This window comes from Xiphophorus couchianus, chromosome 10 (genome assembly GCF_001444195.1).
Source record: "Xiphophorus couchianus chromosome 10, X_couchianus-1.0, whole genome shotgun sequence".
In the NCBI taxonomy this organism is placed as follows: Eukaryota; Metazoa; Chordata; class Actinopteri; order Cyprinodontiformes; family Poeciliidae; genus Xiphophorus; species Xiphophorus couchianus.
In genome coordinates, this window is record NC_040237.1 from 7,643,080 (window position 1) to 7,670,477 (window position 27,398).

The 27,398-nt window shown below is 37.3% G+C and overlaps 2 protein-coding genes across 7 annotated transcripts in view; both read right to left on the reverse strand.

Moving 5' to 3' along the window:
• The window catches only part of srcin1b (SRC kinase signaling inhibitor 1b), a 95,758-nt gene extending 94,062 nt beyond the window's left edge, over positions 1 to 1,696 (reverse strand). The window contains exon 1 of one of the 3 annotated variants that reach the window (XM_028029836.1): positions 1,532 to 1,695. In XM_028029836.1, coding sequence (XP_027885637.1) covers positions 1,532 to 1,613 — 82 coding nt within the window. In that variant the 5' untranslated portion in view covers positions 1,614 to 1,695. Of the gene's footprint in view, positions 1 to 1,355 lie in introns of all 3 variants that reach the window. The other 2 variants (XM_028029833.1, XM_028029834.1) reach the window with 2 other exon arrangements.
• An 11,337-nt stretch (positions 1,697 to 13,033) lies between these two features.
• Positions 13,034 to 26,634, reverse strand: grb7 (growth factor receptor bound protein 7). Of its 4 annotated transcripts, none has more exons than XM_028030310.1 (15): positions 26,496 to 26,634; positions 24,205 to 24,358; positions 23,534 to 23,651; positions 20,999 to 21,155; positions 20,795 to 20,916; positions 19,141 to 19,215; positions 17,390 to 17,521; positions 17,167 to 17,277; positions 16,669 to 16,767; positions 16,478 to 16,570; positions 16,274 to 16,390; positions 15,689 to 15,746; positions 15,525 to 15,612; positions 14,211 to 14,304; positions 13,034 to 14,129 (listed from the first exon to the last, which is right to left on the reverse strand). In XM_028030310.1, the coding sequence occupies exons 2-15, from the start codon at positions 24,324 to 24,326 to the stop codon at positions 13,983 to 13,985; spliced, it is 1,533 nt and encodes a 510-aa protein (XP_027886111.1). In that variant the 5' UTR covers positions 24,327 to 24,358; positions 26,496 to 26,634; the 3' UTR covers positions 13,034 to 13,982. The 4 variants fall into 4 exon arrangements, with proteins under 4 accessions (XP_027886111.1, XP_027886113.1, XP_027886112.1 ...); XM_028030312.1 differs by having other exon boundaries at positions 17,390 to 17,491; positions 26,463 to 26,630; XM_028030311.1 differs by having other exon boundaries at positions 16,505 to 16,570; positions 26,463 to 26,629.
• Positions 26,635 to 27,398: the final 764 nt, after the last annotated feature.

A 27,398-nucleotide genomic window follows, 5' to 3' on the forward strand; every position in this document is an offset into this window, starting at 1 on the left:
TATTGCAAAAAAATAATTTACAGTACAAGCCACACAAGAATAATGATTTATAGTGACAATCATTTTTAACTGATGTTTGCAAACTCCAAAAACCGACTAAACCTTTTGTTGCATCTGACTTTCAACATTTTTTCCATTGTTGGTTCCATGAGCTTGTTAATGAATATGATTAAAGAATTTTTGGGGCTATTCAGCAATAAAATATAAAAATCACAGTATTTACGTGAACACCAACATGCAGTCACAGTGATGCAATACATCACTGGAAAAAGGCTGCAAGTAATTTTGAATTTTAGTCACTTTCAGTACTAAATATTGATGAATATTTGCACACATTTTATCCAGTAAAAGTAATCTAAAGTGAAATGTGTGGCTATTAAACCAGCAGCTGAAGCTTGAAACTGGGTCATCGAAGGGGAAAATCATCACAAACACACCAGCATATTCACATCAGAACAGTTCAAAAAGAAAAGGACCGAGGTGATATACACTTCTTCCATTCTGTTGAGGGGCCTTAAGAGAGCTGTGCATAAACAAAATCTGAAAACCTTAAAATGAAGAATTAATTTATTGCTGTAACTGTGCAGTAAAATCTGAGAAAAGACCTAACAGCAGTTCATGCATGCATGCATTTGAATTCTGCATGTAAAATACAAGAATACACTAAATCTACTAATAAAACCATTTTGAGGAAAATATATTTCTTTCCATGTTTGCATTTTTTCTGACAGAGGACAGAAGTGTGCCTCTGTATTTCTAAACCACAGCAGTAATGCTCAGCCATCTCTAGCTGCAGCATTTTCCATCTCTTCCTGTCTAACCAACAGCAGCCTTTAGAAAATCCATCAATAGCTCCCTTTCACACTAGCCCAGATGTCGACTCAGAGAGCCAGAACATCAACAGTCTCCCATCCACACAGGCAGTAAACAGGCTCTCCAGACACAACCCACACCACCACTCACACCCCCGTCCTCAGATACTCAGTCCTGATGATATCCGCTCTGAAACGCATTTTATAGACACTTCGCCAGCATTTCAGGTAGACTGCAGTACTTTAAAACTGATTAGAGTGGAGTAACTCAGCTTCATCCTCATCCAAAGCAAAGGGGAAGAAAAAGAACTTGCTATAAGATTCTGCCCTAATTTTTAAATTCATGCACTGCAGAGTGACCTGCTGCAGATGATTCTACTAGAAAGATATACTTTCACTCAGCAAAGTCACATTGAATTAACCCTCAGAATACATGCAAAGGTGTCTGGCAAGCATAGACAATGGCATGCTAAATAGGAGGACCAGTGGATAACAGAGGTAGTTTCCCAGCACGTCAAAGAAAGGCACTCAAGTTAGAAATACCTGCAACTACAGAATGGACGGAGAGAGAAGGGACATGCCTGGGAAGGAGGAATTGCCCATTCTCCGCCTTGATAAAACAGTTTACTGTCCTTTACCGCACCGCCAGTTTATCTTCTTTTTTCCTTATAATGCCTAATATCCTGTCCATGCACTCCTCTACTGTTGTTCCCTCTTACTCTGTTTCTTCTCTTGGTCCAGGCTTATCCCTTTCCTCTGAGAGCATCCATATCCCAGCTTCTGGCGCAGCTTTGTCAGCATGTGTGAAGCGCTCGGCAGGACAGGGATGCTCCGTCTGTGATGGGGATGAGAGCACGCTGGAGTGCAGAGGCGCTTTTAACCATGTCTTACCATGGCCACTGAATAAACTCATCTTTTATGAATGCACAGCCCTCCCCGTTCCGATTCTCTTAAAGGGCCTGCGTCTCCTCCCGGCTGCCTTTGATCTTGTCATTACACAGATTGGATTTAACTTCTTGTTCTCAAAGGTTTTGTTAGGAAAACACTGCAGCATATATTCGGGGAATCATTATTTGGACTTGTTGCCTTTTATGCGATTTATTTAATTATAAAGGGGAGTCCACACACAGAAAAAAAAAGATGCAGATGTTTCTCACATACAAATGAGAATCTAATGATGGTAATAAATTACTAATTCCATGGTACCTTTAATGGTGCTGACTGTGCACGTGTGATGAAACATTGCAGACTAAGCTAATCTCCAATAGGGTGTGAGTCTGCCTGCTTCAGAAAGAAACTGTTGAAAGTAATTTCTGTCCTAGCGCCGACTGTAATTTAATCCAGAGTTGAAGGCCATGAATTAATGACACACAGAGGGCTTGTCACTGTGACTGTTCAGGGTCAGAGGAGCTGTATGTCGTCCACACCATGACACCTGGTAATGAGATCTACAGGGGGAGATGTAAGGAATCATTCGGTTACAATTTATTTTAGAAAAGAATTCTGATCCATCTACAAGATTCTTGTTTAAAAAAAAAACACAATACATGGTTCCTACAAAATAAAATCCAGAGAACTTAAAGAGGTCAAATGGACAGATAAAAAAAAGATTTGTATCTGCTAGAAAGATGGGTGGAGGTAAATCAAATTCCAAAATTTTCCAGACTACATAAAAATCATGATGAAAGAAACATTTTCAAATAAAAAGCCATGAATATTCAATTACTTCCAGTTATTATGCGCTCTAAAGAAAGCAAAGAAAGAAAATTGTTGGGCAACAAAACAGAAAAATCAAACAAGACATGAGCACAATGCTGCACTTTGACAAGGAAGTGAAGTGGACAGAACAATGCTTGGTGACCTGAACTGACTTACTGGTAAATAAAATAAAGCAATAAATTAAAGATGGCACTGACTGGGACTTGAGAGGGTGGATATTTCTGTTGAGAAAAAATATCATCTGTAAAGTTAGCCTTTAATCTGCCAACTGTCTCCACATTACACTAAAGGTAATAGAAGAATATATTAGTAAAACATTTAGCTAGCCTTATTTTTTATGCCCTAAAATCACATTAAAAGTTCAGTCTGAGGCACTATTCTCTTCATCCTGCTATAGGTGGTGAGATAATTAGCACTTCAACTCCCAACTCAGCTAGACATAATTGCACCCTAGAAAGAGAGAAGAAAGAAAAACTTAATTGGAGGTTTCAAATGGGGAAAAATAACCTGTGTTTAGAAAGTCTGCCTGTTTACCTTTCTAACAACAATTTTTGTTTGTATCCTACAATAAAACTTCAGAATATTTACAGTTAAGTGTGAAGAAAGACAGGAAAAAAATCTCAATGAATGAGACAAAGCAGATAAACAGAAAAAACGCGCAGAAGGAATAAATACAAAGCGGAAACAGAAAAGACGGCTAGATGATGAGATAATTACACATTCATGGACACAGTGTTGACTGCTGTCAGGAGGAGCAGCTGCTCTCTTGCTCCATCTGGCCAGAGGAGGTGAAAAATGAATCAGTATGATGCACTTACTCTAACCTCACACAGCTCACATGCACAACACCAGCAACAGTCTGCAGCAGATGAAGAGACAGATGCAGAGAACTTCAAAAGGACTATGTCCTTGTAAACTGCTGCATGTCACCTGAGAGGACATTGGCAGTGGACAGCAGCTGGGCTAATGAAGATAACCGAAGGCTTCTGTGCAGCAACAACGAGGTGCCAACCAAAATAACGTCCATATCCATTTAGCTTGCTAAGAAAAAAATGGTCTGAATGAAAGATATTCTAAATAAATCACCTATTTGCTGCAACGTAGTCACAGATATTGATATGGTAAATAAACGGAACATATAGACTTTGCAGGAAAAAAGTAAAGGCTTTTCTTCTCTCCTTTTCATTGTACCACACTTTCCTCTCCTTGATTTTTTCACAGATTATTTAATGAAATGTAGATAAAAAAAAAAAAGAACATTTTCTCAAGACTCATATTCCTTAATTCTCATATCAAATTTTAAAACTAAGCAACTCTGTTTCCTGGTGAGGCAAAATTCCAAACTTATCAGGCAATTATATAACAGATATATAAACGTTGAATAAATTATGTACAATTGTATCTTGTAGCTACTTATATAAAACCGGTTTAATTGCTGATGAGGGGAAACTTTCTGGAAGCAAGAGTCACATCACCAGTGTGAAACTTTTGTTTTTATTCAAATGCCTGCTGCAATAAATGGCAGCGGCATTTATTATGACTTTTAATGTAGCAATATGAAAATTTAGTACAATGATTACTGTGTACAAATTCAACATTATCACAGTTTTGAACAAAGTACTAAACTTACTGCACTCCAGAGTGCAGTCAGTAGCATTAATTAGTTTTTCTTCACCTTAAAAGTCAATATTATTGTTACTGTTATTTTTTATTTCTAACTACAGTAGCATTAATAACATTATTAACTACAAAGTCTCAACTCATACAGAAGCACTTCTACAAAGTCTGTTTTATGTATTTTGGTTTAAGAAAGTGACTCTGTGTCTTAGTGAAATTATTTCCATAAATAAAACAAACTTTGAACTTATAAAAACATGCCAGTCCAAAACAATATGTTCCAGGCTAATTACAGTACAGCAGGCACATTACATACAATGCATTCAACTTTTATTAAATAGCGTTTCCACCCTGAAGATACATTGCACCCAGTGTTTAGACTGTTATGTCTTTATTAGAAGGGAGGAAAATGTGTGTTTGGTTCCCTTAAACTTAATATAGATGTAAGTTTAAATATTTATATTAATACGTCTGCAGGAAGTGTCACTCTGCAGAAATGTTGCTGTTCAGAACTACAAAACATACAGGTACAAAGCTAAAATTCTGGCAAATTGGAGCCAAGTTAAACAGATAAATCAGATCATGGTGAAGGTCCCTGTAGCTGCAAGACAGCTAGCGCTGACTAATGACTATTTGTATCATTTTGTTCCTCATAAAGACAAAAATTAACTATATTAATAATGAAAAAGTCTTTCTTGTGGCTTTGTGAGGTCCAAAATAACATAGGGCTTTTGGTCTTTGATGGTTAAATACACCCACATAACTTTAACTGCCTACTGCTGGTGGTGAGGCATCTGGGATGCTCCATTTGAGGGCCAAACAAAAACACAGAACGATGTAACAAAATATTTTTATATGGTAATAAAATGCAATTTCAATGAGCCTTGTTTTTCAAAACTGTGATAATAACCATCAGAAACTTTATCATAGTAACCATCAGTGTTGTATAATAACGAAGTAAAAATACTTCACTACTTTACTTAAGTATATTTTGGAGTACTTCATACTTTCCTCGAGTATGAAAATTTTTGATGACTTTCACTTTTACTTCACTATATTTCCGAACTTAATTGCATACTTTTACTCCGATACATTTTTAATGTGTGGTTTAGTTACTCGTTACAAAAAAGCGCGAGAGAGAAATGCAAGTGTTTTGATCCACCTACTGATTAGCAAGTAGCAAGTAGGCTACCGAACAAAGTCGGTAGCCTACTTGCCTGGGCTTGTTCATCACCTCCAATAGGATACACCTGTTTCGCTTCTCCCATTAAACACAAAGCAAGTCTCGCAATCAGTAGCAGCCACATGGAGGAGGAGACGGAGACCACAACGACTGCAACTACGTCAGACACGGCTCCAGGGGAACCACCAGCTGGTGATGAGAGCCCATGGCCTTATTTAAACACAATACACTCTTTCGTGGGTGTTAAAGATTCGTCGTACCGCATGCAGTTTATGTTATTCCTGCCTGAAGATGTGGAAATTCTATCTTACAAAAACTCCCCGTCCAACTTGAAGAAACACATCGAGGTAACGTCTTATGAAATGGTTATAATCCTCCTGTTTCAGTAACTATAGCTTGGTCACTAGGCACTACTGTATTGTGAAACGTTGACCATAAATGAACTTTGTTTGGCATTGTTTCAGTTCCATACGTGGTGTATTTAGCTTAGGCCTAATGTTGATTGTAGCAGGCTACCTAGACTTCTCTGTTCAAGGGGGGACAGAAGCCATAGCGATAGCAATTTAGACTAAATTTAACGAATATAGGAAAGGCATGCAAGTTCAAAACCAGGTTTACAGATGCCTATAAGCTGCATTTCCCTCCCAATTCTTTTTTTCTTTTGCATAATGACCAGTTGTGTGCACCACCTACTGACTGTAGCATTGACTGATTCACTGATTTGTGAAGTAGAGTAATCGTAACAGCTCTTTTTCTTCATGTTGGCCGCATTTTCTGTACTATTTATTTTTCTCATTTTCAGCACTGACCTTACTTGAAGGGAAAACTTAAGGCTTACAAAAACTTTGTATTTTCTGTCCTGGAGGGTTTACTAAGAAGCTGGTTCAGTTGTAAAGCAGGTTAAGTTAACCTTGTGCTATAGGTAAAGCACCTAATTTTCTTAACTAAATGATGCCTGCAGGTATATCTATTAGCAGGTTTAATTTTGCCTGCACTTGGTTGTGTACATTATTTTAAGTGTATTTGACAAGTTTACCAAAATATTAAAAATGTCATTCAAACTGCATTTGCTTTGTTTTACTTTTTACTTGTACTTTTCATTACATTACTTGAGTACATCCATTTTTACAGTAATTTCCATACTTAAGTACAAGAAGTTTCAGATACTTTAAGACTTTTACTCAAGTAACAATTCAGTCAGTGACTTGGACTTTTACCAAAGTCATATTTTGGAGAGGTACTTATACTTTTACTTGACTCTGAGATTTCAGTACTTTATACAACACTGGTAACCATTACAATCTGTACAGTTGACTTTGCCTTTAACTGAGTTTGCAGGCTTTTATGTTCCAATTAATTTTCCAAACAACATTTAACAGCCGTAAATGTTTGACAACAAAGAACTGCCACAAACTATCATGGAAATGAATCTGTGCACCTGGTCGAACGTTTGTCTGACAGGGATCTGCACTTACTGAGTCAGCCAGAGCAAAAGACAAGTGAGCACTGGAATAATCCTCTTTTAAATAATTATTTCTAATGTGAGAGCTCAAATCCTCCTGTTAAAACAACAGATAACTCAACCTTGGGAAAATAATATGCTCCAGTAGCAACAGCTCATATGAAGGGAATTTAATTGGAATATTCTGCATGGATAACTGGATTAGCAAGTCAAAAATCCTCATTCAAAATCAGTAATTTCATCTATAATTAAAAGACAGACCAATATTTAATATTCAGGGTGCTTAATACAAACTGTAACAGATATGAAAATGCAAATGTCTGTTACAGCAAGCATGTAAATGCAGCAAAAACTTTTGTTGTCAGAAAATCTCAAGCAGCAGAACAATTCAGATCCTTCCACAGACCTTTAGTAGGGTCAATGTCAGGAGACTAAGTTGGGCAATACATGACCTTAAAGTGTTCTTTGGGTCACATTCAGCATTTCTTCCTCCAGACAAGGAGAACTGAGTTGATAGCACATAGGATTGTAGTTTCACCTGATCACTTCACAGTCTCGCAAACATTTAATAAATAATTTCGATTTTCAAGTAATTTTTACAGCAGGATTTCAACTCATCAACAAAGTCATAGAATAAGGGCTGATTTCCTGGATGTTTTGGATCTTCCCCACACACCAAACTCAAATCATTGTTCCTTACCAGTCCTCTGCAGATCATAATGACATGTTGGGGAGGTAATTCAGACATTTGAATACGAATGTTAGAGGAGAGACATCTCAAGCATGAAGAACACCATCTCTTACTAAATAGAGTTGGACACCCGTCACATAGTGCTAACGATGGAGACGGTGGGCTCAGCTAAAAAGTCCTACTGTCAGTGAGCCTAATCATCACTGATCCCTCCCATCATCATCCTCAGGATCCATTGAGCTCCAGACAAAAATGTAACTGATGATTATTTCTTAATTCTTCCATTTAGTAATTACACTAAGATTGCTCTAAAAGAACTGTCTGTCGTTTTAGTTCAAACAAAGAATATACCTTAACATGCATACATGGAGTGAAAATCACCTTAGCACTTCCTTATTTCCAGTCTTTGGGGTACAGCCAATCAGAACCAAAGGAAATAAATAACACTGCTATATTGGCTGCTTTTGCAGATGACAACCAACCAGTGAGTCAGGTAGAACTGAGATAATTCAGTTTCCCAAGATGCATTTTCTTTCAAATATTTTAGATACAAGTTAGAAAAAATAAATAAAAGAATGGGCACATTTCCCACCAACAATTTGGAGCTACGTTCCACAAAAAAATCCACAAATACTCAATCGCAAACAGGTGGTGCTCCAACATATGTACATAATGATTTGAAGGCAGGAGTGTCTGTAATTAGGTGACTGACTGATCTGTGTATTTTTAACTGCCTAAAAACAAGCAATTATAGATGGACACATTACAGCTGCGTTATTGCTGTTAGCACAAACTGACAAGTAGTCTGAAGCCGCCTCCAGCAGCAGGCAACTCCATCACATAAGAAATGGCCCAAACTGCAAAGACACAAAAAAGAGTGGTTCCAACAAATGCAGAACATATACAAAAAGAAGCATATAAAGATTTCCACTTCTTATCTCCATCAATGACAAAATGTTCTAGCATGTGTTATGGTACCATTTTGCTATTCAGAAATGCAACACCATTCATTTAACTTAAATTGCTGAACTGTTAAATAAATGTTTGAACATCTTTATATAAAGGTGTAGCTTTTGCTGACCAGGTAAAAATGAGCCCAGCAGCAGCTACAAAGAAAAGCAGCTGAGCCCCAAAGAAGCATGTTCAACTTAGAGCTTGTTGTTGACAGCGAGCAGCATGGATCCTGCGCATATGTGCAGTTTATGACTTTCAATCCATTGCTAAGGTCAGAGGAGCTCTCAGCTGTTTCCCAGCAAATAACCAGCACTCTTCCCTTTGCATGGCTGGTTTAAAGTTAATGTGTCTATATTTTTTTTTTTATAAAAGGGACACTTCTGAAGCGCCACTTCACCTTAACTGAATGTCTTTTCACACTCTAAGAAAACCACAGAGCCTGAAGGAGGAATAAAGAGACAACTGACCACAAAGGAAGAAAATGTATTCAAAAGCAGGAGATGGGAAGTGTTGAGGTATGACTGTTCAGATATTTTAAGCATAGCGTGAAAAATGGTAGTTTCACACCTTTCTTCATAATCAGATTAAAAGGTTAACAGGAAAAATTACTTTTTTCCCCCAAAATATCTTGCATTAGTCAGTTTGTGGGACATTGTTCCAAATCTGAGAACAAATCATTGTTCTCAGGGAGCTACTGGACCCAGGTTTATCTAGTTTCCAATTATTGTGAAACACCTGTATGAATCATCAGCTGAGGAAACATAAGCTAAAATGCAATGGTAAAATCTTGGTTCCTCCACATAATTCTAATATCCTACAGAATATTGTCTCTTAGGAAGAATGTAAAGTTATGAGTCGAGAACCACAACATCTTTCACCTGCATACCCAAGAGAAACAGTTAAACTAAGAGAATGTTTGATAATCTAAGGGATCCACACTTTTTTCAGTACATTTACAGAAACCAGAGATGACTAAAAAAAAATGAGCAGTCATTTGTTTACCCCCAAAAAAGATTTGGAAAATTAACCCAATTTGGGTTTTTTGTTGTTTTTCAGATTCTGTATATTACAAACACAAAATACCTGCATGGTAGAAATGAAAAAAAAAAAATCCCCCTTTCTTATATTTCAAGATGAACACCTAATTCATCTTGAAATATAATGTATATATATATACACACCATATATACAGTGTGTGCGTGTGTGCTTCTTCAGCGCATTTTGTGGTGTAGTACAGGTGGTTTGATTGATGAGCGGAAGACCTCTAGAGAAGCTCCAAAGGTTGGCACCAAGGAAGGAAGCATCCTCATCCAGTCATTGAATAACTCAAGTGCTGCTTTTACTGTGAAGGTACAGGCTCTACTTTGAACTGCTATAGACAGATTGGACTACTTGTATAATTACTGATAAGGTTCCAATCCGAGAATTCACCTCTGGTTGGAGCCGATCTCCTGTTTTCGGCTAAGAGCTGTTCAATGCTAAATTCAAACTCCTTCACATAAGTATTTTAAACACAAATAAAGGATTAAGAAAAACAAAATGCTGTTTCAGCTTCTTAAACAGTTATAAAGGTGGAAATTTGTGCAATATATATATACAGTACAGACCAAAGGTTTGGACACACCTTTTAATTCAATGAGTTTCCTTTATTTTCATGACTATTGACATTGTAGATTCACACTGAAGGCATCAAAACTATAAATAACACATGTGGAAATATGCACTAAACAAAAAAGTGAAAAACAACTGAAAATGCCCCTTATATTCTAGTTTCTTCAAAGTAGCAACCTTTTGCTGTGATTACTGCTTTGCACACACTCTGCATTTTCTTGATGAGCTTCAGGAGGTCGTCACCTGAAATGGTTTTCACTTCATAGGTCAACCTGCCCTGTCAGGTTAATAAGTGGGATTTCTTGCCTTATAAATGGTCATGAAAATAAAGAAAACCCATTGAATTAGAAGGTGTGTCCAAACGTTTGGTCTGTACTGTATATATTGTTACACCGTTGAGTTTCTATGAATAATGTCATCTTCTATCTCGTATAACTAAAAGCAGTCCCATTGTGGCACCCGAGTGGTGTACCAAATAAATAACTGCAAGGATTGTGAACAGAGTTTCAAAACAGACCAATAAAATTTACAATAATGTATTTAAAAGGTGAATAATTAAAAAGGAGGCACAGGCAGTACTTGAAGGCAAAGTCAATAAACAAGTCCGTAACAGACTGTTAGCTGGCCCAAGGGGGGGGCGCGGTCCTCTACTGCTCCCGGTCCCTGGCGAACCTCGGCAGCGATCCAGCCACTTCTGCTCCTACAGCCCGGCCGCCCGCTCCTTGACGGCGACTAGTCAGGCGACTCGCTGCCCTCAACAGCGATCAGACGGGTGGTACTCCTTGGTGACCAGTCCGCCCGTCTCTAGTCCTCCGGTCCGCCTGCGCCGTCCTCCAACACCAACAACCAGCCCGGCTCCGTCTGCTTCTCCTCTAGCTGTCTCACCGTCGATGGCTTATCATCCTTCCTGGTCTGCACGCTGCTTAATTAGATGCAGAACACCTGTGCCGCTGCAGTGGGGCGTCTCCCGGTGTACATGGCACGTGACCTCAAAACAACCAATCAAAAATATGCAACACAACACCCCAAAAATATGACTCAACTAAATCTAAGAAATGTAAATAAGTTCAAAATATAACAAGCAATCCAAAACAGCAATATAAGAAACATAAATTTAAACCAAAAAAGGAAAACCAAGGCCACATTACCACACCATGTCATTAAGAGACTAGAGAAAAACAACTGTGTCATCAAATTATTTTGTAAGAAATCCTGTGGGAATGCAAAGGACATCCTTAGGGACTCGAAGGTTCTTCTTAGTAAAAACAAAAGAAATTCTGTATCGACAACTACTCCACAACTCTACTCTAGCTGATGCCCTGCATGTTCAAGGTGCCGAATTAGCTCCTGAGTATCTGGAACTCTTAATGACTTATTTATTCAATTCAAATGAGTTGAACCAGAGAAAAATCTGAACGACATCAGACACCATTGGAGTAGACTTTCTTTTGGAGCAGAAGTAGATCAGCCAAAAGGCAAAACTCTTGAGTTAGTGTCAAATATGTTGTCATGATGAATAAGGAGCAAGATTCCTAAAACAAATATCTGAAATTAACTTTCCCATCCAGGTGACTGTAGCTTTTCAGATAAGATGAGTATTTCAACATCAAAATGAGTGAGCTGAGGTAGACTGCACATCTGATAAGGATGCTTCTTGACCATCTGGCTCTGAAAGGAAACTTTGGGGTAAGTTCAACTATTTATCACATTGGTAGAGGTGGAATAAAGGACATTTCAGTTAATTTATGTCCTGGACTAGTTACCTCTGCAACTTGGATATGTGAAGGCATCTGAACAAAATAGACGGAATGACAGACCTTGAATGTATATAATTCAAATGCTAAAGTCAAAATTAATTTTTTGTATCAACCTCCCCGTATTTTCACATCTGTATATTTTTAATAATGTTTTTGACTAAACGTTTTAACCTTGACCTGACGTTATGTCATTTAGAAACACTCCAAACCCCCATTCTTTAAAGTCTATTAAGAGGATTTCTTACATTAATTCTGTCAGTATTTGACTCTTGAAATATAATCAAAACTGGACTTCACCTTCTGAGAAGACACTCAAGGATTATAAAATTATGCTTTTATCTCCTTTTGTTGAATTTATATCCGTTTCAGCGGATGAAAGTCATATTCAAAGAGCTCTTTTGCACAAATTAAATCAGTCATTATGCAACACTAATTGTGTAGCAGCACACTGACAAAGCTCCCTTTGAAGCCTTTCTGACCTGTCTCCCCTCTGTCTCGTTTACCCTCTAATTTACCTGCCCATCGAGGCCAGTGGAGGAAAATTTGTTGCCATAGCGACGAATTCACAGAGGGCCAGAGGGAAGGGTCGCTCAGAGCACGCTGATATTTAACCACGCGCGCATGGACAGATATAGCAGGTCAGAGAAGAAGAAAAAAATCAGCATCCAACAGAGGATGTTTGATCTGAGCACAAGAACCCAGAGGGCAGCCTTTCATGGCGCTCCAGCAACAGCTTCACAGTCTGGTTTCCTTTTTAAAGGCAGGCCAGTTTGGAGCAATAAAAGCTTTCATTACATTCTCATTTATACCACAACGATTGATTTATAGCTCAAATTGCCAATGGATATTACAGCGTGGTCTTAATCAAGTGTAAAGGGAACCCTAAAATTTTAATTACATAAGGAATATTTTTCTGACAGGCGTCCCACACCACCGATGTGTTTTGTTCAATGAAGACACAGAAGCAAACTGCATAGAAAATGCCAATAAAAGCTTCTTAAATAGGCATAGTTTCTGAATTCTGACTCAAAAGTGATTTTTTTTTATTTTTTTGCCAAAATCCGTTTTTTGTTTTTTTTAAATGCCTCGGGCCATTATTTTAGGAAGGTAACGGTTTGTAACAAAGAAGTGGGCTTTTATATTAGCCAACAACAACAAAAAAAGGAGAATAAAAATCTGACTTGGGTAGCTACAGCAAAACTAAAACATACTGAAAAATTTAATCAATCACATGAAAGCATTTTTTATTTTACTGGCACATACATAGTTCTTCTGAAAAATTACAGTTTATCACAAATATTATCTTAATATTACTTAATGTTACTTATTTATAACACACTCTTTAACACATTTCTGTAGAAATGCCAATACTGTATAAAGATGGTTTTTCAGAATATCTTCGCAGAAAATTAATATATATTGTTAAGAGCTACAGACATGTATTTATGTATTTTTAAAAGTATTTCCTGAGTGTCTTTACCTGAGGTAATTTAATGGTCTTTCTGTGGAGTTAGCGTTGAGAAATCCTCAACCTTCACATTAAGCTTTTCTGGATTTATTATGTGTGAAAATTGAAAACATTGCAGATCCCATAACAGCATAAATCAGTGCAGGTCTCAATTTTTTTATTGAATTTATTTTGATCCTGTTAAAGCCCTAACGTGCAATTAAAAAAAAACCCATCTCTGGAGCTTATATGCTACATGACTGCAACATTAGTTTCTTCCTTTTTGATTTGCACAACCAAGGAAGCCCACTGTCGTCCACAGTTCTCTGATGGAGATGCATTCAGGGGTGTCTGAAGCTCCTAGTCATGTAAAGCTGCTCAGCTTTTTATCACAGCAACAGTGTGGCACTGAATGAAAGTAAAGTTCACACTCCATCTTCTCCAAACACTCCCCTCATAGCGCTGAAAGCCTGTCCAACATGGCTAATTAAGATGTCTCTATAGGGACGGCTGCTCATTAATTAAAATAAAAACCAGCCAGTGTCTGTGCAGACCCATGTTGTGGGAAAAATAATTAAAAAAAAAAACAAAGTGGGGAGGAGCGGATGAAATGCTTCATCTCTGGTTCATACTCATGCCCACAGCTCCGACAGCTTCATCTCACTGGGATGATCTGTTTCCTTGATGGATATTGTTGTGAAATGAAGCGGTCCAGAGAGCAGAGGGAGTTCACAGCGGCACACAGATGCAGGGGCGTGTGAGGCACACAGGCAGGGCGCCCTTGTTGATTTGGTAAAACTCCACCAGCTGCAGGAGGTCGATGAACCGAGTCTTGCCGTCATCTAAAGTGAGGTACTTTTTTCCATCCTCCAAAACCTGCAGAGACGTGGCTAAATTAAGTCAGTGGCATTTTTGGGAGATTAAAAGAAGACATCAGAAAGAGCACGGGGAACTCACCGGGATCACGATAAAGTGTTTGACCTTCAGCTCATGACACAACGACAGCACAAAGCAGTTCTCATGCTGTTGGCTTCTACGCATCAGGAACATCCTGAAGATCAATACATGTTAAAAATACCTCCAATGAGATAAAATGTCAAAATATAAAATGCTCAGGTTTTTGACTTATAGCATACATTATATAAACATCAGTTACATGGTGTTTACAAAATTACAAAATTCAATTTTGGAGAAGGTTTTTCACAGAGATACGCAAGTTATGAATATCCTTGGGACTTTCTGGAATAGCCCAACACAACATAATGCATGGTGCACAACTGCATTGTCAAAAATGTGTACAAGGCACAATTTTGAATGTGAATTTGCATTAGGACCTTTTAGCTGCTTCTCTGATTAATGCTCTCCTTGACCCAGCCTGTCAGTTTATGTGGCTGGCCACATAAACTGACAGGTTTGTAGGTTTGCAGCTGCAACACACCAGTGTTATGTCAGAGGTCTAAAACTTAGGACATTATTTTATACCCATTCTTGGTTCTTCAAAATTTTATTCCTGACATCTCTGGTGGTCTTCATAAAGTTCTGGCTAAAGAAGAAGGGCAGACTGCATTTGACTATTAATAAATTATTAGCTGCAGAAGGTTGTTGGAGATCTTCTATAAGTCTGCTATTTGCTGTGATCTGTTTGGGTTAGAAGCAGCTGAGCCAGGTAAACAATGCTGGCCCCGTCCTGCAGACTGATGTGGATCTTCTAGAGCTCGTTGTGCAAAGACAGATGCTTCATCAAATCTAAAATTACAGATAAACCTAAACATTATTTTCACAACTTCATTATTTGACCATTACATAAAAGCCCAACAAAGGAGATCCTTCGTACCCACAGCTATTATATCCTATAATAATTCTGATTAAGTATAAGAGAATTAAACTGAATTGTGAACTTAGGTCCACTAATAAATGTATCAGGCTTTGCAGAACAGTTGTATTTATACAAAATTTTAAATAAATGTAATTTTACAGATATTTGACTTTGGTTTCACTTAAGGTTATTAGTTAAAGGGTGGACTGAATACAGATGCACACCACACTTTCAAATTTTATTTGTAAAAGGTTTTGAAAACTATAAAAAAAAATTTAATTTATTCAGCAGCCAGACTTGAATTCAACAAACAACTAAATGTCCAAAGAAAAACTTATAGGCAGCCAAATCTTTAATGATAAAAAAAAAAACATTTCAGTTGTAAAAACAAGATTTTAAGCCTCATTTCTAATTGAAAACCAGAAAAAAATGTAATTCACTCTGGTGGTCCTCACCCATCTACCAGCCCCTGCTTCTCTATCAGCTTCTCTGCTTCATTTCTGGTCAAACCACCATAAAACCATGGGTGGGTCTCATGAAAGGCTGTGAGCAAAGAAAAAGATATTGGTATATTATTCAGTTACTTATGAAGTTACGTGTGGATCTCATGTGGACTTACAGAAATCCTGAGGCTCAGAGTTTGTGTTGGGCTGGCAGAACCTTAAGGTTTCTCTCTTCTGTCAGAAAACAAGCATCAGACAAAGGTCAGTAAATGCCACATCATTTCTCCTCTCTACATAGGTAATGTAAGTTGATGCATTGTGGCTTCTTTACAAAACACAAAACTATCTGTAAACAACATTTCAAATAAAGAGACTGAAAAATTCTTGAGCTTTATGGATTAGGACAAAATAAGAAGCAACTGCTCTTTATCAGCATCAAAATCCATGAAATCTAACCACAGATTAACAAAAACAAAAAGAAGATGCATGTTGCACAAAAATTTCTATCAGAACCTCTATGAAAGCAAAGGTTTTTGTCAATCTGATCGTCTGACGATGTGTTTTACATAAGATGTAAGAAGTAAAGACTGACTGCGCTGGAAACAGTGTGGCACTTAGAAATGTCTTCAGACATGACAATGAAGCAACCGTAAGATTTAAAATGCTGTTGGTTTATTTATCAGTGTATCAACTCTGTTGTCTTTCAGCTTCACAAAGGCAGAGTTAAAAGAAAACGTATAAGACCACTTGTTCTCCCTCACCCTCCAGGCCTGTGCTTCCTCCTCCTCTGCATTATGAGCCTCTGTCGGGTTTTCAATGATACGTCCTCCAGCTTTACCTGTGAAGTCCATCGCCACCAAGCTATTCTCTGACTCTGACTGCAAACAGCACAGGTACAGTTCCAGTACACCCATGCAGAAATGACAGGGTCAATCACAATGCCGCATCTTGCGAGACAAACTGACTTTGCTCTCCGTGAGCTTTGGGCTTACTGGGGTTCGTGGAGCCAACTTGGACTCTGATACCGCATTATAGTTTAGCTTAATTTGCCTCCCACACTGAAAACACAAAAACACAGATAATGTAATTATTTTGTATTCCTGTCTGTAATTTGCTAAAATAATATTTAAAAAGCAAGTTTCATTTTAAAATGTACCTTGAACAATCTGAAAGCACAAATCCACATTTTTCGCATCTCTTCAGTTTCAGCACACATAATCTTTAAATCCTTTACTTGGCCTTGACTCTTGGTGGGCTGAGCAAACACAGAAACAAAACATACATCAGGCATCTGAGGTTTACATATATTCATCATGGGTATGAATAGCATGTTACTTTTATGTTTTTATTGATTAAGCTGCACCCTTGCAAGGAAGGAACAGTCTACATTAGGCCAACTACTTTTCAGTTTCCACCTTAATTCACTATTCACACATTATGTAATTTGTTAGATATATGGTGATGATGCAGTCGTTTCTCTACAGTTACAAAGTTCAAAGGTTAAATACAAAGATTTTAACCAGAGGAGGGATTGCGCAACAAACAGCACTTATTTATAATGGTCAAGTCATTACTCTAAAAGATCACAATTTAATTCTTTGTTTAAATTACAAAAATAAACAAAGTACAATTTAAGTCTGTGAACATTTTCTACCTTGATGCAGAAGTTGAATTCAGTAGGAGCTCCATATTGTTTGCAGCCGTCAACCACTTTGTACACGTTTGAAACATTTAGATTAGCGAATTCTTTTAGATGCTGATCACCCTAAATCCCAAACACAGATAGTAGAACAAAAGTTAAAGTTAAACACTCTGTAACAATTTACAATCTTAGCAACAAATCAAGTTCTGGAGAAAACATAAGAAGTTTCCCTAACTGTTTGCTTGGTGGATATGTAAAGACCAGACCGTCGGAGGGTGAAGAACATCTTCTTCCAAGACGTCTTAAAGTATCCCTTTAAGTAGAAAAATCCCTTGATCTGAGGAGATTTCACATTCGAGGTCAGCTCCTGTTGAGGTAACAGAATTCAAGTTCTGTCTCAAATAAAGTGGTGCCATTAGACATTATACCAAAAATGTTCTGCTTGTGATTATGCACATTTATTTGGACACGTTAACAAACATGAGAAATATCTTTCTCAGGTCTTTGTTTTTTTCACCACGTTACTATCAGCAATTTAACATTGATTTACTGATTATGCTCCTGACAGGGACTTCCCTTGCTCTTGTTAGTTACAGTTTCCAACTGTAGCTTCAATAAACTAAATATACATTAGGATTTAGGCGCACATTTAAATTTATTAGCATTTACCTAGTTTTTTTTTATTTTGGAAGAAAACAATGCAGGTGAAAGAGTAAGCACAAGGCAGTAAAGAGTGCAGCCATGTTGTGTTGGTAGCACTAAGATTGGGCATCAAAGCTTTAAAAGATAGGAGAACAAAGTGATATCAAAGTCTCCAGTTAAAATTTGATTTCACATAGATTTCAATGGTCCATCAGGGTTAAGGGTATTAAGAGACATAGGTTGTCGCAAAAAATCAGCTTGAAAGCCTAATAATATGGCACCCTCTAAAGGGCCTTAAAGGGATCTTTCTTTATCCCAATCTGGCTGTAATTACCCCACAAATTAAAATTATGTTATCATTCAAATGGAACAGATTCAACAACCACAGTTGTTTTAATTTTGACCAACATTGTTTCTGCGATTTGCATAGTAAATGTCACCACAATCCTTCTAATGAGTTTCACTGCACAAGAGTAATGCAACTTTTAAAATGTTATTCCAAAGCCATTGTTTTTCATGTCACTAAATCCCAAACTTGTTTGGTGTTAGTCACTTCAAACAAATGCTACGTGTGTGCTGGATGGAAGCCAAGTTAAGTTACATAGGGACTCCAAGCAAACATGCCCTTCTTCATTTGCCTTGGGCACTGAGAAATCCAATGCTGTTGCAGATATTTATTAGTGAAATAAAGCATTTTCAGCCTCAAAGTGTATTATAGTCCTAATGCAAAATGTGTTTTCACATTTTGCATGGAAGAAGTTTCTTTGTGGTGCATATATGAAGCTCATATAAAATTACCAACTCTCCATCTGTTTATTTTTGTCAAGAAAACAACCTGATTAACACATCATCCACATAAATGTCTTCCCATTTCAGTGGGAATTGAAACAAAACAGTATTGTTTTCAGAAGAGTATCTCTAAACTTTATTTTTGCTTTGTTAATCAATTTAAAGGGTAACTGTAATTCATGTAGATTTCATACTTTCAAAATTCTTAACTTTTCTAGTTTTAAAATATTTTATATCTCCATCTGTTGACATTTGTGACAGTGGTCTGTAAAAACACAATCCTTTAACATACTTTCAGCTGGTTAGACTGCAATTTTTGCTATTCAGTAGGCTTTTATGATATTTCTTCAAAACCTTTTGCTAGCTTAGTATGTTTTCTAAAAGTGTTTCAGCGGATTTTCTTGAAACATTCAACCACTTTTACAGAATAAATGATAGATTTTCTTGTTAAACTATTCTGCTAGAAAACATTTTGCTGTCTCATATCTTACACTTTTTATATTACACAATATATTTAAAAAAAAAGTCTAGCACACAAAATTGTTCTTGGTTTACCCGAATGAACACTGTCGATGTCGTCTTCTTCATGGCATCCTCGCTGTCTGATATCATTCCATTTGCAAAGAAGCGCTGCAAGATGAATCACAAGAACTTCAAGTAAATTTATCTTACAGATTCACTGTGTTAAAAAAAAACAAAAACATGATTATTAGGACTGGGGATTTTCAACCTTGCTTGCTGAAAAACATCAATATTTATTATTTAAGAATTATTGCAAGTAGTTCAGATAAATCCTTAATAGATGTATTTATTCAGTGCAAGGGGTGAAAAACAGAGCAGCTGCGTATCAGATAGAATCTTGTTTGTGCAAAATGCTCTTGGTAGTCAACCAAGCAATTCTCACAACCTCAGGCAACTGCCGACAGTTCCTCCGGGATTTCACAATTGTTTTGTAATTGTTTATGCAATTAAAATTACTAATTTTCTGATGCTACTTTAGGATTATTTGCAAAAATGTTGAAATTGTTTGCCTCATTGAGCCCCTTCCAAAATCTATGTATAGAGGAAAAACAATATGGGAAAAATCAAAAAGCAGACAGAATGGACAATCAAATTCTTTTTTCTTTAAAGAACTTAAATACCTTGATTTTGGTTACTGTCCTTATCAATCTTGAACTATAACTTGACATCAACTACGGCTGACGTAGCAGTGTATTAGAAGTAAGAAATACTGCCACCCACAAGGGAGAATTGGTCAATTAAATCCAATGTTTTTGACCATGTCTTGTGGACAATTTGCAATAAACTCACAATTATACATATGTCAATTTCCAGCTCTGCTGAATTCCAAAAAACTGGAGGGACAATGTGTGCAGAAATTCCTGAATTATTTTCCAGAAGGCACAAAATATATCCGAGAATGTCAAAATAACTCGTATATGTCTAATTTCTCAAGAAAGTATCTGCTGTGCACAATAATTTTTTTTTTTTTTTTTACCCATGTCACCTTAAAGACTCCATGCCTTTTAACAACCACTGTGAAAATATGTAAAAATTTTGTATTTTTCTAAAATTTTCTGCGTGATATTTTGGTATAGTAATAAAAGAATGGGTACTTTTAGAACTTTGCACATGTTTCAAACTACACCACATTTGTATCATCTGGAGGCACAGAGACCCTCAGGTCTCCCGGTTCTGGTCTGCTCTGCATCCCCAGAACCAGAACCAAATGAGGAGAAGCAGCATTCAGCTTCTATGCACCACAGATCTGGAACAAACTTCCAGAAAACTGTAAAACAGCTGAAATACCGACTCCCATTAAATCTCGACTGAAAACCCACCTGTTTAGAGTTGCATTTAAAACATAATCAATTACAAATTTAATGATGGCACTTGACTTAATGTAATGTTTTGATTGTTGTTTCTATGTCGCATGCTTTTGTATTTGTTATGATGTAAAGTACTTAGAAATGCATTGCTGCTGAAATGTGCTATACAAATAAAATTTGATTTGATTTTGATTTGACAAAGGCAGTGTGGGCTCACCATAAAGACCTATGGGAAGCCCATTCAATAAAAGTCAACAGTTTTAAATGGTGCAAGTGCACAGATGCCAGTCTACTACCAACATGAGGAACTGTCTGAGGCCTTCACTCAGTCTATTAACACAGAACTTAACCTGCCACTCATGAATGAAGGCTTTACATACCCACTGTATATGGAAGAACTCATACTTGTCATAGTTTTTGGAGAACATGAATCTCGCCTCAACCTTGTCAGACCAGGTGGCCTGAACCTCCAGTACAATCTCGTGGTCCTCCAGACATCTCTCTGAAGACATCAGGATGAAGATGTAAACCAAACCAGTCTTGTTATTCAGTGTCAATTGTGTAGTGAACCATCTTAGGTTTACCTAGGCCCAGAGTAGGATAGATCTCCAGAAGCGCCCAGTTGTCCTCATTGCTGCAGTGAGCTGACTGGACCAACAGCTGGCACACTTCTCTGGCTGTTGCTTGGCGACCAATCAATATAGTCTTATAGGCGCTCTCGTCTCCATAGACTTTAATCACCTGAGGGGAAATCCACAACAATCCCTCCAATTAAAAGGAGACACTGCGGTCCACTTTAAACAAACCAGAGATTGTTTGGTATAGTTATGTAAATAGTTATGCATTCATTCATTTAAGGATTTCTGCTTTCTAGTCAGGATAGAAATAAGTTTTTCCCCTCAAATGGAGAGAAAATTAGCTAAAAAATATAACTCAATTTTCCCTAAGAGTAGTTATAGTCTTTAAGTGCTGAAGAAATAAATAACTGTAGCAGAGATTTAAAAAAAACGAGAAGACAGACACTACATGGTTAATAAAAGCTGTGAAAATGCTCAAATATATAAGCACCTGAAAGCCTAAAACTCCAGTGGTCCAGTTTCCAAGTGATTATCTTGTCTATAACTCCTTTGCTTTTCTTCTTGATTACACACTGATTAATACCACATCAAACAATTCCCGAAACCTCAGATTAAAACCCAAATTGTGACACTAAGTTCACACAACGGTCAAAATCTTTGTGTCCAATAAGCTTTAAAGCTCAAAGAGAAGTTTTAATTGGTTTCTAATTTCAGAGTGACCTGGCCTTAAACTTTATGGCAGAAAACACCTCCTTCTTCCCGAGGTTAAAATGCTAAAACCTTCTCTGCATCTGTTTGGACTGAGAAGCAGCTGTTCACATAGACAATAGACAGGAGATCAACTGTGCGCAGGTTATTAAACCGGCTGGATTATTCTTTGAGCAGGCGAGACACTGACTGCATCCAGCAACAGGTTTCCAAGCAAAATGAAGACAACCTGCCTGACCAGAAACATGTCAATAAATGAGAACAGGCTGGCTGAGTGAGCGCTGGAGTCAGTCAGGCAGAAATAATTACTGCACATCAACTCGAGAGGATTATGGGAGAACAACAAGGCTTTCTATGGAAATATTTTACTGCACTCTGACTCATATCACTTCCTCAAAACAAATTCTGGCTCTAACAAAGGGACATCAGGCCACAGATTTAAGAATTACTGCACACAATGTGGTTGTGAATGCAATAACAACACACATAAACACTGATAAATGTTAAAAACCTCAAACGATGTCTGTCCAATCCTTAGGACAGTTAGATCCTATTCTAAGGATCAAACCTCAACCCCAGCCCTGGAAACTGCTGCAGGGCAATAACAAGAAGTGCAGTGGGAGAAATATCTGTGTGTGCTGTGGTATTAAAGGTCCTGAAAGCTCTGTTGTCAGACTTCTGAACAAAATCTCATATCGACAGAGGAGGTTCAAAGGGTTGATGTGATTCAAGATGGCTTCCTCTATCCTTTTTGGTCATCTCTGCCTATTGAGTTATATTCAAACGGCCTTTCTATCTGAGCAGTTCAACAAAAGGAAGGCTGGAGATGATTAGAAACTGCTAAATGATATGTTTCAACTTACTTTACAAGAATAAAAGCCACATTTGGGGAGTAAAACATCTCAGGAAAATCATCAAATAAGTGCATAGATTCTTTATACACACAGTGATATGTTTGCAAATTTGCAGACTGTAAAAAAAAAAGCAGAAAACCTGTTGAGATAACTGACCAACTAAGTTAACATGACAGCTATACTCAAACTAATCCAGTGTTGATTCATATGTAGTGTAAGCATGTCTTTGCTATAATGGCCTCAGTAACAGCACCCTTTCCAGCCTTTGTATTCTTCTTTTACTAAATTAATCCAACAAGGCCCAATACTATAAAGAAGGTTGAATTAAATGAAATAATTTGAATTAATATGAGTTATAATAACATTTATTTGTTGTTCTAACTCAAATTACTGGGATTACTGATCCCAGTAAAAATACCTTACTGGAATCAGTAAGGTAATTTTTTATTGAATTGAATAACAAGATCCTAAAATGACACAATCTGTGCATCACTCTGTTTATTTAAAACAACAAACAGATTGTGTCATTTTAGATTTTATGTTTAGAACAGAAAGTTGTTGCATGAGAAGAGGACACATTTACTCGAGGCACTCACTGGCCTGAGCTGTAATAATGGGATTGATAGGATTTAGAAAGCGGATTAGGAAATGTTTCATTGCGACACTATTTCTAATTAATGCAAGGAGCATTTGTTTTTACATGAGTAGATATAAGGATTTATGTTGTTTTATGTCTAAGAGAGTGTTGGTGTTTTAAGCCATTTGAGACGTTTTTGTTGCTTTTATGCATATGATGTCATTGGAGAGTTGGTGCCCCCTACTGGCTGAGAGTAGAAAGAGGACCCAGACATTTTGTGGGTTGGGACTACGTTTTATCCCCCTCCAGAATTTTATGTATTTCCATTGGTTGTTGGGGAGAGGCAAAATTAGGGGTCACCTGAGTGCAATTTCATATGTTTTGTGACCTAAAAATACTCACAAATTTGTCACTTGATTCTGATGGAAGTGAACCGTTGGGCAATGAAAGATTGCACAGCTCTGGAAAGGGGTTTGGAATGGGGGACTCAGAGGAAGACAAAACTTCACCTCCTTTCTTCCTAAAAGAATTAGAATGACAACATTAATAAAAGGAAACATCTGTTAGTAAATTACACATGTGGAAAAAAATTGTTAATGACTGAAAAACAAACAAAGGTCACTGAAAAAATTTGAAACTGACAGAAGTAATATTAAGATGCTGAACTCACATTGACAGCTACAGAACTAGTGTGATTTCAAAAATGAAACAAATAACATTTAGTTACAGGTAGTATTGTTGTTGTCCAGTCCCATTTCATTTGTTTATGTTTTGTTAATTCTGTTGAATTCAAAAGCAATGTCTGATTTTCATATCCCTGATTTTCAGTAATGTGCATATTCTCTTCTTCTTCAAAGAAGTTTTTTTTTTTTATTCAACAGCTGGGCTTCAACTTGTCATCTTTAAAACTAACAAACACCTCCACATGTCATAATCTCTTGTTTAACTGTCAGCTGACCTACAGTTAAGTGAGCACCAGGATTTCCTCCAGAAGCCCAGTGACTCATAGCTACTCTGTTGTATGTGCTGCTTTTGAATGAGCAAGACTGAGTCCCTGTGGCTGCCGGTCATACCTGTTTGTGCTAATTAAGATGGGCTGGGAGCGGCGGCGAGGCGGTGACTCAGGTACCAGAGGACTCAAGGTTAAAGTGGAGCAGCCCAGCGACACGTCCTCCTCATCTGATGAATCCTTCATCCTGGAGCCTTCAAAAGATTTTCTCGAGGAATCTGAAGGGAAATCAGAGTGATAGAGCCAATGAAAAATCCACATGCAATGGAGGAAGCGTGAAATGCTCCTTTTACCTTTAAGAGCTTGTTCGTCTTGCTTTTAAATGTGAATAAATAAACAAGAATACTCTGACAACACTTTTATCTACACATTATCAAAAATCAGTCCATGTATTTTTGCTATGGGATTTATCCCATGATGTAACTCTGAAAAACAAAACAAAACAAAAAAAAAACAAAAGAAAAAAAAAAACACAAATTATTTTATGCTACTGCGACAGACTGGCGACCTGTCCGGGGTGTACCCCGCCTCTCGCCCGGAATGTAGCTGGAGATAGGCACCAGCAACCCTCCCGACCCCGTTAGGGACAAGGGTGAACGGAAAATGGATGGATGGATGGATTTTATGCTAATCTATCTGAGACATTTACGAGACTGGTTGGCATCGATCATGCTGTTGTACCTGATAGCGAAACCAGGACAATAAACGAAAGAAATCTCAGGCTCAACAGGAACAACAGCACGGCTCAGGTTAGTATTTTCGTCTCTCAAAATAGACTCACATGGCAGCGAGCCATAGAAAAATCTGAACCTGATTTTCCACAAACAAGACAACCCCGGAAGACGTGCACAAAGTAAACATGTAAACATATACACACTGTTCTTGGTGCAAAGTTTTAGCTCTTGGCCTTTACTACTACAGAAAATATAATTAAACCGCTCTAAGAGGGGAATTGTACAATATAATCATGTCTTGTTCTAAAGTTTTAGCTTAAATGAGTCAAAGAAATATTGTTTTTTCCTTCTGTTACTGACACTCTTCAGCTCACTTCAGAACATTTTTGATTAACTGGAAGACTCAACTACAACGTCTCAGAATTTTTAAAGTCTTTTTTACTTAACAGGCTTAAAAATTGAATCCGAGTTGTTGATTTAACTCTTCCGTCTCAGTTTAGAGCGTAGCTGTTAAAAATGTCCCAAGCTCGAAAGGTTTGTTTGCATCAAAATATGGAACAGGAAAACACACATGTATTGAGAACATTTCAACATTATGAGTAGAGAACATACTAAATCAATAAAATCAGAATTAATGAATCCATTGTGAGAAAAAAAAACTGTTCAATTACCATAATCCAAAGAAAATAAGAAATCTTGTTTACATGCAAGAATGATTTTTACATTCAATAATCTATCATTTTACTTACGTTACCTTGTGGAGCAAGGTTTGATGGATTCTTGGAATTTCTTATGACTTGCTTTAAACATAAATTGTGTAGTTTTGAATTCAACCCAATCATAAAGTTTCAATATATTTGAATTAAAAAGCAATGTGTTTGTGTGCTCGCAAATCCCTATTTTCTGAATAATCCTAATGGCTGTCTTTTAGAATTCATTGAATGGAAATAAGTTGCTTTTATATGTGCTCTGAAGATTTCCACATAGTAAGACATAGTGGGATTAATTGCCATTAAATATGACCTGCTTTTTTGTTTGTTAATTTGAGTTCTTTAAATATAATTAGTTTTTTATGCCATAAGAAGCCAAACAGCGACAACTATAACAACTGAGAAGCTTTGATTATAAACAGCATTTATTTGCACGCAGTGCAACATTTTGTAGTTGTTATCCTTTGATTCAAATCATACTAACAGCAAAATAAATAAGAAAGCAAGCTGAAAAACCATATATTTTATTATAGATACAAAAAATGTCAAAAATGTATACAGGGTTATACCGGTAAAGGTGCTTTCTTTAAAAAGATTCAAGATTGACACATGTATTACCAATTCCTTAAATTAAACTAAATCATTCAGTTTGCAGCCTTTTTATGTATATAAACACCTGAGAACAGGCTTCATGATCCAGTCATGTTGCTTGGGAAACCCTCCAGAAACAACTACTATCCGGTATTAAGAAATACAATTACAAGTTCAACCTAAACCCTGTGACTGAAGAGAAACGCTAAATTACGTTAACATCTATCTTCCTGGTGTAGTTTAAACTCACACTGTGCTAAAATGCCTCTTCTGTCCCATTAAAGTGACATTATTGCGCCAACTCTCGGTTCGAAACTCAGAACAAAGAGGCTCAAGCTGGACCTTACCTGTAGCCCGCGGTGTTCCACATGAGCCCCTACCTGCTCATTTAGAAGGCGGCGTCTCTTGGTGAGTTTCTGCCATGTGAGTCTGTTTCTCAGAGTTAAAAATTCAACGTTTCATTTTCGTATGTGGGCAAAAAGTTGATGCCGTGACAGCGGCGTGCGCCAAGACGTCAGAGTGGGCGGGGCCTGTTCGACAGGTGGTGAGGACAGCAATCCCTGTATGGCGGCCCGTAGGCCGCGCCTTCTTCTGTCAATGAGGTCACTTGGTTCGATGAAACCACTTAATTTCCTAGTTTTGTTTTGTTTTTGTTTGTTTTTTCTACTCACCACAGTGTTAATAAACCTACTTATTGTTTTTTCATACAGTATAACCTGGTGAAAATATGGGCCATTCTTTCACTCTCAACTATTTGAACCACTGCCCTCCATTAATATATATATATATGTCATGGGGAGAGGTTGGATGCACACACCATGGACAAGTTGCCAGGCCATTGTAGGGCAACTCAGAGATACATCATACTAGTCATGCATACACATATACCAAAGGACATTTTAGAGTATTATATTTTGGAACATGGGAAATTTGGGAGTACCCAGAGAGAAGGCACACGTATGCGGAGAGAACATGCAGACTTCTCATAGAAAGACCCCAGATTGGTACTGAACCCAGACTCTTGCCCCAGCACAAATGCTGGGGCAGTTGTTGCAACTGCTTCACTGTGCAGATAGATTAAGGAATGTTGCTGTTCTTGTCTGAAAATATTTTGAAAGGTAATGACTCATTATTTAATCACCGTGAAATTATGAGGCCCGTAAAGAGCTGTCATCAGTACAGACAAGACAATAAACAAAATTGTCGTTGTATATTGAGAACGGAATTAATTTCTATGTGAGGACGGCTTGAGTTTTATTTTTTGTAGATGTTTACATGACTCA

What these genes read in the sequence shown, in the direction of transcription:
- grb7 (XM_028030310.1), bottom strand. Translation starts at nt 24,326, where the DNA reads ATGAAGGATTCATCAGATGAGGAGGACGTGTCGCTGGGCTGCTCCACT. An exon ending in GTGCTTTCAGATTGTTCAAG is followed by an intron (nt 16,571 to 16,668) that starts GTACATTTTAAA and finishes TTGTGTTTTCAG; the next exon opens with TGTGGGAGGCAAATTAAGCT. An exon ending in CTCTGAGCCTCAGGATTTCT is followed by an intron (nt 15,613 to 15,688) that starts GTAAGTCCACAT and finishes CTTTGCTCACAG; the next exon opens with CCTTTCATGAGACCCACCCA.